Here is an 18398-nt window from a genome sequence, read left to right on the forward strand (position 1 = left end):
AGACATCATTTTCACATATTTGTAAAAAATGTCAAATTTAGTGTGATATTGCATAATTATTGTTTGGCATAAAGGGTGCAAATGTGACCTATGAACACTGTAAACCTTTTTTTTCTTTAAATTTGCTCTGGCTGTATAAGCACGAAAGAACATTGATGCCAACTTAACACTTTTCTTGTTTTTTCTGCTGTTTTGTTCTTTGTTGTTTGTTGTTTGTTGTTAGCAACTTTTCAAACTACTGTAGCAAATTCAATACTGTAGCATAAAGCACCAAACAACAAATTTAACTAATTTTAAAATTTGTTTGTAAAGTTTTATCAACTTTTGTAAAGTGACTCATACACTAAAACACACATTTTCCTCTAAATGACACCAAAAGATTTAGTGTGTCCCAGTCATAGAAAACCTGTCTGCCTAGCTGTAAAAGTCAGTGTTTCCAACTTAGATACCTATTGGTATATTTAGTGATTTTTCAGACCCCTCTAGAGACTCTTTATCAAAAAAGCCACTAGTGACAAATCTATCCCTTTTTTCTGGTGTAATTGGAGACTTTTGGAGACTCTGACATGAAAACATGTATCGTTTGTCTAAAACAAAACACTGCACTGAATATAAGTCAGTCCCATTGACATTTTCTCTATTGTCTCTTTTTGATCCATTTCGATTGTTAATGTAGACTGAAAATTAAAAATGTTCTGGCTATAAATGTTTCTGCTTTACAGTAACTTGTTGCAGTCTCCTAAGTGGACTGTAAGGTTAAAAACCAAACCAAACTGAAGAAAATTAAGATAAAAATTAAACCACTAGAAAAGCACTTGGAAAGTGCAGACGTCCGCCAGGCAGATCAGTGCCCACCCGCCACCCCCCCACCCCCACCACCAAAATTTAATAATTTGTTCCTTGTGCGAGTATCAACATTTCCTGAAATTTTCTTTCAAATCCGTCTATAACTTTTTGAGTTATCTTGCACACGGACAGACAGACAGACAGACAAACCAACGTCAGCAAAAACATAACCTCCTTGGTGGAGCTAATAAATAACTAACCTAAGTAACTGGTCCAGAGTGTCTCTTTTGGGTCACTTTAGCCTCTCAAAGTCTCAAACTCCACTGACCAGGGGTCCACTGGAGGCCACTTTACTCACAGCTAATATCATGCACTTTTTGATGAACTCTCCTTCTTTGAATTTCTTTCCGGTCCTAACAATCATCTCACTCACCACGTAGCTGCTTTGACGGCTGCTTCATTCTCTTTCTTGAATAAATCTTTTTGCCTCAATAGACATGTTTTCAGATTGTCGACCCGGTTCTTTCTCTCATCTCCCTGGTATTTTGTAAACTCCTCAGCATGTCTAGTTGAGTCATGATGTCAGACGTATTCCTTATACACTGTCTCCCACTTTTTCTGAAATTGCCTGTACTCGTTGCCAACCTTTCTCTTCACATCACATTTTGACAGAGACATGACTGAACTGGGTGATGGCAGATATTTTCTGTCCACTTGGTGTCACTGTGGAATACGTTTCAACTAAGTGACTAACGTTCAGACTTCCCCAGATAGTTCACAGTTGGCTAGCTTGACGACCGTTGACAACAAATGCTGCCAGAAGCTGTGACGAGACTATCTATGGTAGCCCATAAATGATGAATCTTAGACCTTGGGGGACCGAGCCTTTGCTGCAGCCGCCCCCACCCTATGGAACTCACTCCCACAAAACATCAGGAAGTCAGACTCAATACAAAACTTCAAATCACTACTCAAAACTCACTTGTTCAAACTTGCATTTTCTTGAGCCCCTCTGTTCTCTTTGTTCTTTTTGTTTTGCTTGTTTGTGAAGCGTCTTTGAGTGTCCAGAAAAGCGATATATAAGTGTGATATATTATTATTATTATTATTATTATTATTATTATTTTATTTATTTTTTTATTATTGTTATAAAAATAAATAAAATAAAAGCATGGCAAGACTCAGCAAAAGGTGCATTTGAGAATTACGTATGGGCTGCACTAACACTGAACTTTGATGTCAAGTAGGGGGCCACAAAATATCATCCCGCGGGCCACAATTGGCCCCTGGGACATGAGTTTTAGACCCCTGGCTTTAGCCGGTCCCAAAGCCCAGATAAAGGAGGACGGTTGGAATTGGGACATTTAAAAAAACTAGAATTGACAGAGTACTGTTCATTTGTAGTTCTAAACATATTTAGGGTGTTTTTATAGTCACTTTTTGTCTCTAGCACAATGTTATTCCTCTCTCTTACCTCGTTAATTACAATTACATGCACATTTACAGTTATGCAAATTAGGTGATGACATCATTTAGTAACTTCTAGAGACTTTTAGGATGAACAGATACTTTAATACTGAGGAGTTGGAAACACTGTGAAATAATGTAACTGTGCTTAAAAGAAGACTCTCCAACCTTAATTTATCTCAATTATTTTGCCCAAACAGACAGTATGAAGAGTACTTGCTGGCTGACGATACAGGACAACCGCTGTGAGGTGAACATCAATGGCGCAACGCTGAAGTCTGAGTGCTGCTCGACTCTGGGTGCTGCCTGGGGAAGCCCCTGTGAACCCTGCGAGATAGGTCAGTTAGCAGACACACTTTCTGCTCATGTTCATTGTTCAAATGAACTGCTGGTATTACTGACTTTTTCCAACTTAAAGCACATGGTTTAGTAGTTCTACAGAATTGAGATGTTGGAATTACATAAAGGTTTGTGAAAATTCAATTAAATCAATAATCATTTACACATTTACCACCAGACCATGCATCATGAGGAACGGTGCTATGCTCTGTTCATGCAGCCCAAAAGAAAAACTCAAAGCAAAGAGATAAATTATTGAATTATTGCATTATTGCATGTAATTAGATTTTTTTCCTGGAGTTCAAAAAGGTTGCATCATCTTATTGCAGAGCTTATGACTGGTCCAGTATCACATTTCATTTGAAGATCACCATTGACCTGGTATTTTGGAGAAATGAGTTTTGATATCTGAAAATATCTCTCAATCTTATTTGTCATCAGACACCGCCTGCTCTCGAGGATTTGCTCGTATGAAAGGGCTCATCTGTGAAGGTAAGAGACTCATTTGATAATTGGAGAGACCTTTAATGTTTCCATTATTAGACACCAATTACCATAAGTCATTGCTGGTTACTGTCCTTGCAATGTGCTGGGATGTTTTCCCTCCAGATTTCCTTTTAAAAAGATCACAAGTGTGTGCATTTCTGTGTGTTCCACCTTGTAATCCTGTTTCTAAAACTGCCATGCTCCCTGTAGACATTAATGAATGTGAAGTGTTCCCCGGAGTGTGTACAAATGGCCGCTGTGTGAACACTCAGGGCTCGTTCCGCTGCGAATGCGCTGAGGGCCTCACCTTGGACAGCACCGGTCGCACATGTGTGGGTCAGTATTCGCACAACCGACACAGAAGACGCCACTGTGATACAAATATCACAATTTATTTAAAGAAGTCACTTTGCTTTTGACTTTTTAAAACTATTTCTTAGATATGCGCAGCGAGCAGTGCTACATGAAATGGCACGAGGATGAATGTGGCGCACCACTTCCAGGGAGGTACCGTGTGGACATGTGCTGCTGCTTAGTCGGTGCTGCCTGGGGCATTGACTGTGAGGAATGTCCCAAAGAAGGAACGGCTGAATACAGAGCCATCTGTCCCAGAGGACCCGGCTTTGCCAACAGGGGAGATATTCTAACCGGAAGACCTTTCTACAAAGGTACAAAGCTTAACTAGACCTGCAGCTGTCAGTTATTTTTGTAATCAAATAATCTCACAGTTATTTTTTTCGATTCGATTTGATTAAACAATTGTTTGAATAGGTGAAAATAAAAAGTAAAAATGTGAAACAGACATGTCTGAAAATGGCAAACAACTTGTCCTTTATTCCGGAACCAACTGAAACAACAGCCACAAGAAGTATAAAAGTAACAGGAAATATAAAAAATATCTACATAGAAATAACGACAATAACAACATTCTAAAATCAATAGATATAAACAACAAACAAGTCCAATGACACCTACAAACAATATGTGCACTGAAGTCTTCAACACATTTGGATCCAATTTATGCTTAGGTCCTAAAGATTCTTACGAACGATGGATTCGTACGAATCTCCCAGTTCCTTTGAAATCTGGACTTCATAGACATTCATGGAGAGAGCATTAGTTTCTTACATCCGTCTTACGAAGTTGGTATGGCTGCCTTTCAAATCGCAAGAGCAACTTGAGGCCTTCGTGAGAAAATGATGTGATTTTCTGTTGTACGATGACCTTAGAGTTCTCACATTCTTAGTAAGGGTGCCTTGGGACCTTCCTATGTCATACCTATGGCCACTTCACAGATTTTTTTGTCATAAGGTGGATGTATGGCACCCTTATGTGCAACTCACAGCACTCTTAAGTCGTTGGTAGGAAGATCTTACACTTTTTCGGGGATATTCTAAAATGCTTAATGTAAAAAAGCTTAACATAGCTTCATGTCTGAAAACAGTGATCAGTCATCACCTAATTATGCGTGGACATCTCTAGTCTCTGTCACCTCTCAAAAATCTAAACAAAAACCCTAATATTATGGATGCCATCTGCATTCAGCTTTTTCTTCTCCATAGGCACACATTATAGAGAAAAAGCTTAACGTAGCTTAATGTCTGAAAACAGCAATCAATCATCACCATATTATGCATGGGCATCTCTAATCATGTCCACTTTCACTTTTCCTAAAATCAAAAAGAAAACCCCAGAATTATCGATGCTGTCCACATTCAGCTTTTGTCTCTCCATAGACACAAGTGAAAGAAAAAAAAGCTTAATATAGTTTAATCTTAGAGTATTGTTTTTTTTTCATTCATTCATTTGTGACCTAGACATTACTAACTTACTAAACACTGAACATGGAACTAACATACATCTAAAACTAATAAAGACTAATATTTGTAATGTTTGTGTGAAAGCTTCACAGTTTAAAGGAGCAAGTGATGGCTGCAGTGTAGAAAAGTCAACATATAGACATTTTCTGCCTTTTTGCCCTTGTCTCTTCTGAGCTTTGCTTATGTTGTTTGTGTTGATCCTGGCATCATGTGATAAGCATCAGTGTGAAACAAAACAGTAGAACTAATGCTTAGCAGCAGAGAAATTTAGGAAACGAAGAATCGATTCAGGAAAATTGTAATTGAATAATTTTTTAAATCAATTGGAGGTAATTAATCAATTAGTCATTTCAGGTCTACTCTCAATCACTAGAATTTCTGTGATCCTCATTCAGTGCAACAAACCGTACAATCAAAAAGGACTATATCAAAAAGGACTATGGTACTGTGCAAAAGTCTTTATACATATTTCTTTCTCATTCTCTTTTTTCAGATACAAGAAAATACAGGAAGTATGTGCACAACCTTAGGCACAAAAACTGAACCAAGTCAGTATTTATTGTGACCTCTGACCCCATGAGCAACACAAAGAGAGTTGTGTTGAATAACTCCTGGTACTAAACATCAGAAAATTAGTGCAGTAAAACTCATCTTGTCTGAACAAAAGACATTAAAGACGTTAAGTGCAAACAGAGGTCACACTAAATTTGACTGTGGTTTGTTGATGCTGTTTTTACCCTGAAACTTTAGTTTTTCCTGCTGTTCATACTTCACATATATCAGATTGGATCTAAATAGAGACACTGATAAATACATATGTGGGGATATTAGAATGTTATTACACCTCTAAACCTAATGTGAGCCCAGGTCTTTTGCACAGCACTTTATTTCCTATGGTACCTGTGTGCAGAAGCTGGAGTCTTTGTGTTGTAACTCTCTAATAAAGGGATTCCCAAACTTTCTCACCTCCAGATAAGACAAATAGGATGTCTTCCAGGGATCCAATGTACAAAAATACTTCAAAAAAATAAACAATAACTCACCATAATATCCTATATTTTGTAAGTAAATCATCTAGCGTCAAAACACTGCAGCAGCATCATAGATGAGCACACCAAGTTGAAAAGAACACTGTACTACTATTTAAATTAGATGGGGAAGTAGTGTCAGATCCTTTTCTACAGTAAAAATAGAAATAATACAGCACTAATTCAATATTATGTGAATTCTGCATTATGAGTAAAAAAAAAAAAAAAAAAAAGTAATCCTTAATTTCAAATGATTCCTTGTGTAAAACTACAGTCATGTTCAGCAGAATGTGCTTTAAAGTACTGAAAGGAAAAGTAGGGTCTCTTTTCAAGGTCTTATACTGTATGTTCTTCTGATATTATTATAGTGAATACATGTGAGATGTTAGGGACCAAGTAGTAAGATGACCAGGAGACAGGACTAAAGTTTCACGGGTGGGTTTTTATTCACCCAAATTTTTCAAAAAAGAATTACAAACAATAGTTTTAACAAGTAAATATGTAAAAGAGGTCAACATAACAAAACTGTGCTAAAAAATAATAGCAACTAAGGCTAAGAGCACAAACTGAGGTATCAAACAAACTGACAAAAACTGACCTAAAAAAAGACCATGTGCTGCTAACCAAACTTATAAAAATAATATGATATGAAACTAATAAGGTGATGGTGTTTTTGTGAAGATGTTATCCTGTGTGGCTGTGTCCATCACATGAGAGCATTATTATATTGTACTTTATCAGTGTGACGTAAATGAAATTTTAGATGATATGTGCGCTAATGGGTAGATTAGTAGTGTAGTACTACCTAAAATGGACATATGGTACCTTGGTAAATTACAAGTGTGCTACATTTGTACACTACTTGAGTGAATATTAGGAAAATTAGGTAGAGCAATTCATGGCATTTTTTTCTGCATTTTACTATGATAACAGGATGGCTTTTAGGAGATTGACTAAAAAAAGGCTCTATGTCAATTGTTTGGGAAGGGCATTTCTAATTTGGTATCTATGCAGTCTATAAACACCATTTCAGGATGTGTAAGATAAAATGTGTAATGTGTCCTCTTGTAGATGTGAATGAGTGTAAGGTGTTCCAGGGTCTGTGCACTCATGGGACCTGCCGTAACACCATCGGCAGTTTCAAGTGTCGATGCAACAGTGGCTTTGCTCTGACAGCTGAAGAGAGGAACTGCACAGGTTATATATAAATTCATGCATATAGAATCATGTGTTGGTCTGAACATATTTGTTGAAGGTATTAGTGATTGAGTATAATTTTGTTGTTCAGATATCGATGAGTGTCGTATTTCCCCCGACTTGTGTGGCCACGGTACCTGTGTCAACACACCTGGCAGCTTTGAGTGTGAATGCTTCGAGGGCTACGAGAGTGGATTCATGATGATGAAGAACTGCATGGGTAAGATGGAGAAACCCATTCACACTCATAAGTACACGTATAGGAATCAATTTGAAATAGAATCAACCAATAATGATCCTAATTTCTTCTGTGTTATCTGCTTTTTCTGCCTCATCTGTCTCATTTTTGCCTGCAGACATTGACGAGTGTGAGAGGAACCCACTGTTGTGCCGTGGAGGAACCTGTCTGAACACTGATGGAAGTTATGAGTGTGAATGTCCCACAGGATACTCACTGAGTACAGATGGATCTGCCTGTGAAGGTGGGTCAGGTCGCAACACATCACATCACAACATGTCACCTCACGTTACGTCACGTCATGTTGCTTCACATCACGCTACGTTATGTCACGCCATGTCACATCATACAACATCACAACACCTCACATCACATCACAACATGTCACATCACGTCACATCATAACATGTCATGTCACAACATGTCACATTACATCACAACACATCACTTCACAACATGTCCTGTCTCGTCACAACACATCACAACATGTCACACCACAACACATCACATCATAACATGCCACGTCACATCCTGTCACATCGTAACATTCAACATCACGTTACATCACGTCACAGCATAACATGTCACGTCACATGACATTACAACAAACATGTCACGGCACAACATGTCGCAGCGTGTCACATCAGATCATATCATATCACGTCACATCATGCCACATCACATCATTACATGTCATGTCACAGCATGTCATGTCACATCACATCAGATCACACCATAACATGTCACGTCACATCACAACGTGTCACATCATACCACATCACATCATAACATGTCATGTCACAGCATGTCACATAATAACACGTCACGTCACATCACAAAACATCACATCATATCATAACATGTCATGTCACAGCATGTCACGTCATGTCACAACATGTCACATCACATCACATTTTATCACATCATAACATGCCACATCACAACATGTCACATCACAACATGTCACGTCACATCATGTCAGATATTCACATTCTCAGTTCATACAAACTTTTGCTTTAAGTAAAAGTAGTATAGTAGACATTTGATGCAATTATGTGGAATAATGATCATGTTATATCACATCGCATCATAACATGTGACGTCACATCACATCAAGTCACATCACAAGACATCACATCAAAACATGTCACGTCACATCATGTCACATTCACATTCGCATTCTCAGTTTATACAAATCTATCTGAAGAGTGACATTGAATCTTATCACTAAACTCTTTTCTGCTTGTGACTTTCACTTTATGTAAAAGTAGTATAGTAGACATTTGATGCAATTATGTGGAATAATGATCATGTCATATCACATCGCATCAAAACATGTCACGTCACATCATGTGTCATCAGATCACATCAAAACATGTCATGTCACATTATGTCACATCACCTCGTAACATGTCACGTCACATCACAACATGTCACGTCACATCATGTCACATTCACATTCGCATTCTCAGTTCATACAAATCTATCTGAAGAGTGACACTGAATCTTATCACTAAACTCTTTTCTGCTTGTGACTTTCACTTTATGTAAAAGTAGTATAGTAGACATTTCATGTAATTTTGCAGAATGACGATGTAAATTATTAGCCTTGGGTGTTATTATACATTTCATCATTTTTAATGCATTTTTAGATGTGAATGAGTGCCAGCTGAGCGACAACTTGTGTAAAAATGGCCAGTGTGTCAACATGCCTGGAACCTACCAGTGTTCCTGTGATACCGGATACCAGGCCACGCCAGACCGGCAGGGCTGTGTTGGTAAGCACAACAAATGTATTCAAACAGATTCTGATATCAAACACATAGGGAACCGAATTGGTGTATAACAGGTAGCGTAACACCTGGAAAAAACTACAACATTTTTGAAACTAAATTACCTGATTTTTGGGGGGATCAATATCTAAAAGTTGAAAAGCCAGACCTACGAATCTGAAATGGGTTATTCATTTACATCTTTGTGCATTTGCAAATAATTTCAGATCATTTGTATTTTGTTGATTTTTCAGAACTTTGTTGGATAAAGTGTAATACATAGCCTAAATTGCATTGTATGTTATGCTTCAGTTGCAGTCCCAAGTCAATTTTTCAGTTAAGATGCATATAATTTTGCTGGCTTTCCAAATGGGATTTTATTATGGCATCACACAATGAAAACCATTTTTGGCCCTATACTACATAGCCTACACTAATATTGTGATGTCCTTTTGTAGATATTGATGAGTGTACCATTATGAACGGAGGCTGTGAAACACACTGTACCAACTCAGAGGGCAGCTACGAGTGCAGCTGCAGTGAAGGCTATGCTCTCATGCCTGACCTCAGGACCTGTGCAGGTAATAAATACATACTGTATATGCAGTATGTCGCTATTAATTCGGAAACAAAACAACTGGTTTCCACTAGACAAATAATTGTTTTCTGATGTGTTAGATATTGATGAGTGTGAGGAGACACCAGACATCTGTGATGGAGGCCAGTGTACCAACATTCCTGGAGAATATCGCTGTTTGTGTTACGATGGCTTCATGGCTTCAATGGACATGAGGACCTGTATCGGTAAGAACTAAGCCACTACCCAGAATCTGATGGTGACTTGCAAATAAATACTGTTATTTTAGTGCTTTACATCCAGACACATCTGGATTTTAAAAGCCATTTGAAACCTAAATACACAACAGACTTTTCACTAGTAAACCTTGGTAATTTAGTGTTTTGTATGGCATTAGCCTACATTAACAGTAAACATCAAATGTATTAATTTCAGTCCAAACATTTTTATTTTTTTTAGATGCTGATATTGGGTTTGAATGGAGTACGGTGAATGGTTATATTTCACATATATTAAGTAGTGAATTGATTTTAACCAATTAATTAATTAAACCAATCATAAAAAGATTCTAGTCCTTCCAGATTAATTAGCTGCCATTAGCTGCTAGTTAATCTGCTATCTGCTATCTGTCCATGTATCAATCCGTTACAGTAATGTAAAGATTTTAGCAGTGGCAGGCCATGCATTTGGTACCTGGTCCAGGTACCAAATGCTTGGCCAATGCTGTACCAAAGGTTCAGTGGGGACTTACTCGACTTACTCCACCTCTTAATACCACCACTATTATGTCACAATTATAGAAATCCTCAATACTATACAGAAATACCACTTCACTCCCTCTCTTCAAATCCAAACTCAAAACCCATCTGTTTAGGACCGCTTTCTCTTTGTGACCACAATTGCATTGTCAAATTTTTAACCTGCCTTTTACTTTTTACTCTGTTTTATTGCTTGTTTTAAACTCTCCTGTTTCACTTTACAGTGTATTATTGCATGTGTAGGTACGTGTATTGAATGTATCATTATTATTATCATCATCATTATTATTATTTGAAAAATGCAAAATAACAAGGCGTGGCATTAAAGAGAGAGAGAGACATTTGGCATAATGAGGGTGAATACCATTATTACTGAAGCAAGAAACCCAGTTAAGGCAACTTCAAACCTCTACACTACAACCACAACTGTACCATGTACATGATCTGGAGCAGTTCACAATCAATATTTATCTAATAACATGACAACAACATACACATTTTTAATTAAAAGAAACCCATCATAGCCCACTCACCAGAGATGCTCATTACTTCTACTAAATCCATCCTCCTTTCTTTGAAAACTTCAGTGACTCTGTCATAGAGGTGATCTGTGCATTTCAATTCTTTCAGTAAGTCCTTTTTAACAGAGTGCAAATTACCCCTCCATAACTGGGGGGTACTCCCTTCACTTCTTCTATCACCATCATGGTCCACTACCACATCAATACGAAGAGCCGCACTCGCCACCACATTTAGTGTTAAAGTGCAAGATAAGTGAATTTAACACACACTCAAGGTCAAGACAAGTGACAAAATGAAAAACAGGACCAATGGCCCTGTAGCTTACCAGCCAAATTAAAAGCTTTGGGAAATGTATCCAGATGCCATTTATTATCACCCAATTCTGTGTATTTATTATATTACAGAAATAGCCCATGTTTTGGTCATATTCCAATCAGATCCGTAAAAAATCAAATTCCAACTTGATATCATGGATACTTACTGATTTATTGGATCAATCGACTTCCTGTGTTATAATGGGAAAATTTTTCAAAGTTGCACCAAATCCAGAATCAGATCCGGATCCAAATAATTTCACTAACTTTTGTTGACATCGTCATAAAGAAGCTTTGCCAAGTTTGAAGTCAATTGGAATTGTAGTTTCGGAGAAGACGACGATTTAAGTTTTTGTAACGGACAGCAAACGACAGACGACGCCGACGGACACCGCATGATGACAATAGCTTACGGCCTGTCGGCTGGTAAGCTAAAATTGCGGCTACATTATCAGTGACGTGCAGTGGGGTTCATGGCTGGGGAGGCACTGACTCTTTCAGAGCCAGATCTACAAATATATGGTGGCCTGAGAAACTGGAATAGAGAGAGTGAGCAAACGGAATGGCCTGGGTATATGGGCTCTGCATCAAGTCAGCATAAGTAGACTGGCAGGAACTCAACAGGAAACCTTCAAAAAGAGCCATTTCAAACTAAAAATAAAAAAAGTTTATGGTCTTACCTTTATTTGTACATGAAATCCATGCGCCGATCCTGGTGAATTAAAGTGTATAAAAAAGAACGAAGAAGATTATGAGCGCTTGAATCTGTGGACTCACAGGCGCCATCTATCATGAGGCAGGGGTACTGTTTGCCTCCCCGAGTGACTTTTTCACTGCGGTTTTATGATTAATCTGCAAGCCTAAACACATTACAGAAATACATTCCATACGTTATGCAGATTATGGAAGGATAGAGCATATAATCAGAGTGTTTGAAAGCATTTTAACTGCGATATACAGAGGGACAGCGACACAATATTTTCATCGGATACCAGCAGAGTTCATGAGGGGAGGAGACAGTTCTCCTGGAGGCACAGCACAGCGCTGCCTCTCCTCCCTGTATTTGAAGCATTAGGAAATTCTGATATTCTAATTGAAAAAAAAAAATAATAATAATAACAATATTGGATTCGAATGGAAAATGAGTTTATAGGACATACCAGCTGACAACTATCAACATTTATTATATTTTATAGTCAAGTTTTTTTTCTTTTCAAGATTGACAAGGGAGGCTCTGCCTCCCCTGCCTCCTCTGACTGCACGTCACTGTACATTATCTACTATCCAAAAACGTAGGCGTTTAGTGCACTGAAATACAATACTAATTGCTAGTAAAAGTAATACATTGACAATCAGCCTACATCCTACTTCATGAAATAGGTTTATTTTGAGATAAAAGTTTAAGATTTTAATAGTTATAACATATTTATAACTAAAGTACTTGAACCAGTTCAGACTTTTTGTGAGATTTTTAATGTTTAGGTCCAGATAAAATCTTAGTACTATGGGGTTACTACCTCAGCTGTGATAAATGAAACAAGTGTAAATAATATTCACAACAGTTGAGGATGGTAGTGGTGGGCAATGATATGAAGAGGGTTTACTTGGAAAGATAAGCACAGAAATTCTCAGTATTTCTTTACTTAAAAAAAAGGTAAATGAACTGAATGTTAACTAGTTCTCAACTGAGATGGTGAACTATGAATGTAATTGAATTTATTTTATTCTGTATGAACTGAACTTTGAATTACTATTTCATATGAAGTGTAAACTTGAACAACACTGTCACTGATTGTACTTTATTATTCACGAAAAATGAGAATGGAAACAAAGGGAGTTTATCTCCTTGGAAAATTACAATCGATTTTACATCACAAAAATGTAATAAGCTTGGTTTAAATAGAGACTTAGCTTATCTTGCAAAGATGTTAGCTAATGTTAACATCGACTGCACCAGCTTCAGTGGAACAATGTTAAGTAACTGAACTTAAGACTTTAGCTTGCATCCAAAAATGAAGTCGGCTGAGGTTAGTTCTTAGTTGCTTTTAGAGCAGCCATGGTTAAAAATGGTACGGTCCACAGTAGGGGTGTCTGAAATCGTTTGACATTAAACCGTTGCTGCGAACAAATATTCCAATTTAGACTGTAAATGTAGGTCAGTGTATCTAATGATTTTTATGCCAGCAGAGCAGGCCTTGCTGGCCCTGATGGCCCACCACTGGATTTTAGAGTACAATTATGCCATCTGACAAGTTAACACTTTAGCTAACACAACCACTAGCTATTAACTAGCCTATACTAACTAGCTTCTAATTTTGTGCCACAGGCTGTATTTGATTTGTAACTGACTTATTAGTTTATTTTTTGGGTAATAGTTAAGGTTATCTAACTAGTATAGTTTGTAAGGATGATTAGCCTAGTTAAAGCTCAGCTAATGTTACATGCTATCAAGATGTCAGTCCAAGCACAGCAACACAGCCTGAGAAAGGACCTGAAGATTTTGAAATAGTTATGAATGTTTATTTTTCAGGTTTTTGTGGATGTTTATTAAGATATTCCACTTTGATGCATGTCTCTATTTAAGACATTTTCAGAGGCGTTAAACCTTTTATCCATCCTTGAATTTTTATTCTTTTATGTATTTATTTGTTGGTAACTTCTTTTTCCTACGAGCTCCATTCTCTTTGTTTGTTTCCCTCTTTAAGGGACTTTGTATGTCAGTATCATTTTCCATCACTCTTATCTCTGAGGTCAGAACACTGACACGTTGTTTGTCTGTCCATTCATCTCTGTCTGTCCCAGATGTGAACGAATGCGATCTCAACCCCAATATCTGTCTCCATGGCGACTGCGAGAACACTAAAGGCTCCTTCATCTGTCACTGTCAGCTGGGATACTTTGTTAAGAAGGGATCGACTGGCTGCACAGGTACAAAGATACACATAGACGTGCACATCAGAGACACAGCGCTATGGGCCTCTGTGTCCACATCTCAGCTGACTGTGAAGGAGGTTAATTCATGCATACCGTACATGCAGCTCTACCTCTGAGAGTGGATTCATAAATGAATGATGTTCTGTATCTAAAGACCAGGTCACCAGGCAAAATTCAAACCACTTTTATGCAAAAAAAAGTTTACCAAGGCTACTAAACTACTACTACTACCTTTAATTACCTCAGTTGGAGGAGGTGCCAGGCCTTTATTTTCCTCAGCTGTAGGAGGTACCGGGCCTTTATTTTAATAGAGGAAGGCCTTTATTTCCACTGTTTAGTAAAATAAATAAGATACAAGAAATTGTCACAATTAGTTCAACATTAAAAGTGCTGCAATGGATTTTCTATAAACTCAACACTTTCTTAACCATTTTAAAATAAAATCCCTTAGTGTTTCATTGAGTAGAATTCATTCATTTCACAACTGGCCTGTTATAGTGTAAATATTGTTCTCCTGTCACACTTCTAAAATATAGATACAAACACATGCAATGTCTGAAACCACTTATTAACCATTCAAATGACTGGTCTAGAACAACAAAGTGTAAAAATAGCTGGATTACACATTGTTGTACAAATTACACATTACATTGAACTTGCAGAGGTGAACATTGACAGGTGGTTATATATTTTATAAATAAATAAGACTCTATATGAGTCCCTTTATTTTATTGTTTATTGATATTGTATATATTGCATTATTTTTTTCCCTATTATTTTTTTGTTGGAGTGTAACAGTTTATTTACTATAACAATACTTCTGGCTATGTCTACAGATGTTGATGAGTGTGAAATTGGAGCTCATAACTGTGACATGCACGCTGCTTGCATCAATGTTCCCGGGAGTTTCAAATGTCGCTGTCGTGACGGATGGATAGGAGATGGCATCAAGTGCATTGGTGAGTGTAAAATCATTTTCAGAAATGTTATGGCAGTTTATATTAATTATTTATACTAAAATACTACAAAATATGGGGTTCTTATTGTCTTCTTTTGTGATAGCTTTCAAATCAAATCAAATTTAATATAATATAATATAATATAATATAATATAATATAATAAAGTTCTAAGTTATCTCATAACACTTTACATTTAGAGCTGGTCTAAACCAGACTCTTAAGCCAATTCACAGACACCAACAGAATCTTCCAGGAGCAAGCACTTGGTTACAGTGGAAGGAAAAACTACCTTTAACAGGCAGAACCTGGAGTAGGCCCTGACTATGGACCACTGACATGACCAGTTAAAGGGTTAAAGAGAGAAGGTTAAAGGAGGAGAATAGTTGAGCTTTCTTTTGTCATGTTGTCTCTTTCTCTAGACCAGGATGAGTGCTCTGCAGAGGACCACAACTGCAACCCCAATGCAGATTGTGTCAACACCCCAGGATCCTACAGATGCACATGCAAAGAGGGCTTCAATGGAGATGGATTTTCTTGTTCTGGTGAGGCTGTCAAACTTTCAAAAATCCTGATGGAACTTCTGCTTGTTTGTGTGCAGCGCATATCATGCACAGACCTTATAATGAACCGGTGTGTTCTGTTTCAGACATGGATGAGTGTGCAGACAATGTCAACCTGTGTGAGAACGGCCAGTGCCTGAACGCTCCAGGCGGATACCGCTGCGAGTGTGAGATGGGCTTCACCCCAACAGAAGACAGCAAAGCCTGTCAAGGTGCTGCGCTCATTCTGTCACTTTTTATTCTCTTCTTATTCCTGTTCTTTTGCCTTGCAGCTAATAAATCTAACATTTTCCCTCTCTACATTCACCTTTTGCCGCAGACATCGATGAGTGTAATTTTCAGAACATCTGTGTGTTCGGAACGTGCCAGAACCTTCCAGGGATGTTCCGCTGTGTCTGTGATGATGGTTACGAACTGGACCGCAGCGGAGGAAACTGCACTGGTCAGTGTTGTACTGCTGTAATTGGAGCTCCAAAATCACTGCAGAGATTGAACAGACTCACATATTCTCACAGACTCACAATATTTTGGCTGAGCTTCACTGAAAATAATGGTTCTCATTAATGCATCATATTTCCACACAGATTTCTTACACAAAATGCAAAACGCTCTGCTGTAGATGTTATTTCAGACCAACCTCTCTGCAATGTAGAATAAAACTGATACACTGCTACAGAATTGTAACTAATTACAAACACCAGCTGTTTGGCAAAACAAAAATAAAGTTCTCAAAATAAGTCCTCTTTTTTACTTTAATACAGGCTTGTGGATGAAAAATAGTTCACTTACTGCACATCATAAAGTAATACTTTCAGACAGTTAACATTACATATGTGTGCATCGCTTTTTTTTTTTTTTAACATTGTAGACATCAACGAGTGTGCTGATCCTGTGAACTGCATCAACGGACTGTGTGTGAACACTCCAGGAAGCTACCTGTGTAACTGCCCAGCTGACTTTCAACTCAACCCAACTGGGGTGGGCTGTGTGGGTGAGTCACACCGATCATAGGCAGGTTCACAAATAAACCTCATGTGTCAGATGGAAATATATCATATAAAAATCAGATGCACCCACTATCCTACATCGTAACTTTCATGGTTAAAACATGTTTGGTACAGAACCCTGACTTCTGCCCTTTGACCACCAAAATTTAAGCTGGTTGTCCTATACTCCAAGAAAACCTTACAAAGAAAGTGGTTCTTGAAACATTGCATTCCTGACATGAGAAGATTGTTGCCCACCCCTGACATAACTCACTTCAAATGTAATTGTGACTGACTGACAGACATCAGACGTGTGTCTAAAAATCCATAAACTGTACACAGTTCACAGAGAAGTCATGTTTACTGTTTTACACTGTGGAAGAAAGGGAGTGTCCAAGAAAAATGTAACCCAAGTGACTAAATATTGATATAATATGAATATTTGTTTTTGGCAGATACCCGTGTGGGAAACTGCTTCTTCGACATCCTCGCGCGAGGTGACGGAGGAATTTCATGCAGTGCAGAGATTGGTGTGGGTGTTACTAGGGCATCCTGCTGCTGCTCTCTGGGTGGAGCCTGGGGAAACCCCTGCGAACTGTGTCCTACACCCAACTCCAGTATGTACCACAGGACTAACAATTTACTGAAAAATGCACATTTATATCCTCTAGTGGCCATGTGATATCTTGTGTTTTCAGAGGCAGCCACTCATGTTTGACTTTCATCTGTCTCAGCAGTAACCTAACATATAGCCTAACATAACATATATCTTTGTTTAGCCGAATATAAGACTCTATGTCCAGGAGGAGAGGGATTCAGACCCAACCCCATCACTGTTATACTAGAAGGTAACATATACAGCTTAGCCGTCTTTGTTGAAGTTCACTGTTTACTGATTGCAACTGAAACTATGTAAATCAATACATGTCTAATATTCATTGTATCTAATTATTGAACTGATCATCTAGATATTGATGAGTGCCAAGAGCTGCCCGGTCTCTGTCAAGGTGGAAACTGTGTTAACACCTTCGGTAGTTTCCAATGCGAGTGTCCAGCAGGCTACTATCTCAATGAGGAGAGACGCATTTGTGAGGGTATGTATGTGACAGAAATGACATCGCTGACTGAAATGTTATTGAGTGGAAAAATGCCTTAGTTCTTTATTCATATCATCCAGATGATTTTCTTGGTCTCACTTCACACCTTGTCATATGTTTACAGATATCGATGAGTGCACCAGTCACATTGGTATCTGTGGGCCTGGAACCTGCTACAACACACTGGGCAACTACACCTGTGTGTGTCCTCCAGAATACATGCAGGTCAATGGAGGAAACAACTGCATGGGTGAGCACCGATGACAGAAGAGAAAACTAACCCAGGGCCTTCTTAGTCTTGCAGTGTCTTCTTCTCTTAAGAATTATTTCAGTCAGTGTTTGTGAAGTGCATCTCTGTGTTTTCACCTTTGTGTTGCAGACATGAGGAAGAGTGTTTGCTACCGTAATTTCAATGACACATGTGAAAACGAGCTCTCCTTCAACATGACCAAGAAGATGTGCTGCTGTGCTTACAATGTTGGAAAAGCCTGGAACAAACCATGTGAAGCCTGTCCTACACCTGCTACCAGTAAGTGTCAACAAAACACCACTGCAAT

At 38.1% G+C, this 18398-nt stretch overlaps 1 protein-coding gene across 2 annotated transcripts in view; it reads left to right on the top strand.

Moving 5' to 3' along the window:
* Window positions 1-18398, top strand: part of fbn2b (fibrillin 2b) — a 151155-nt gene that overhangs the window by 114716 nt on the left and 18041 nt on the right. For both annotated transcript variants that reach the window (XM_030132057.1, XM_030132058.1), the window contains 21 exons: window positions 2454-2591; window positions 3034-3084; window positions 3289-3414; window positions 3519-3746; window positions 6998-7123; window positions 7215-7343; window positions 7480-7605; window positions 9014-9139; window positions 9592-9714; window positions 9812-9937; window positions 14107-14232; window positions 15075-15197; window positions 15618-15740; window positions 15845-15970; window positions 16078-16200; window positions 16627-16749; window positions 17200-17361; window positions 17524-17592; window positions 17713-17838; window positions 17966-18091; window positions 18221-18370. In XM_030132057.1, coding sequence (XP_029987917.1) covers window positions 2454-2591; window positions 3034-3084; window positions 3289-3414; window positions 3519-3746; window positions 6998-7123; window positions 7215-7343; window positions 7480-7605; window positions 9014-9139; window positions 9592-9714; window positions 9812-9937; window positions 14107-14232; window positions 15075-15197; window positions 15618-15740; window positions 15845-15970; window positions 16078-16200; window positions 16627-16749; window positions 17200-17361; window positions 17524-17592; window positions 17713-17838; window positions 17966-18091; window positions 18221-18370 — 2676 coding nt within the window. The remainder of the gene's footprint in view (window positions 1-2453; window positions 2592-3033; window positions 3085-3288; window positions 3415-3518; window positions 3747-6997; window positions 7124-7214; window positions 7344-7479; window positions 7606-9013; window positions 9140-9591; window positions 9715-9811; window positions 9938-14106; window positions 14233-15074; window positions 15198-15617; window positions 15741-15844; window positions 15971-16077; window positions 16201-16626; window positions 16750-17199; window positions 17362-17523; window positions 17593-17712; window positions 17839-17965; window positions 18092-18220; window positions 18371-18398) is intronic.

This window comes from Sphaeramia orbicularis, chromosome 4, assembly GCF_902148855.1.
Source record: "Sphaeramia orbicularis chromosome 4, fSphaOr1.1, whole genome shotgun sequence".
Taxonomy (NCBI): Eukaryota; Metazoa; Chordata; class Actinopteri; order Kurtiformes; family Apogonidae; genus Sphaeramia; species Sphaeramia orbicularis.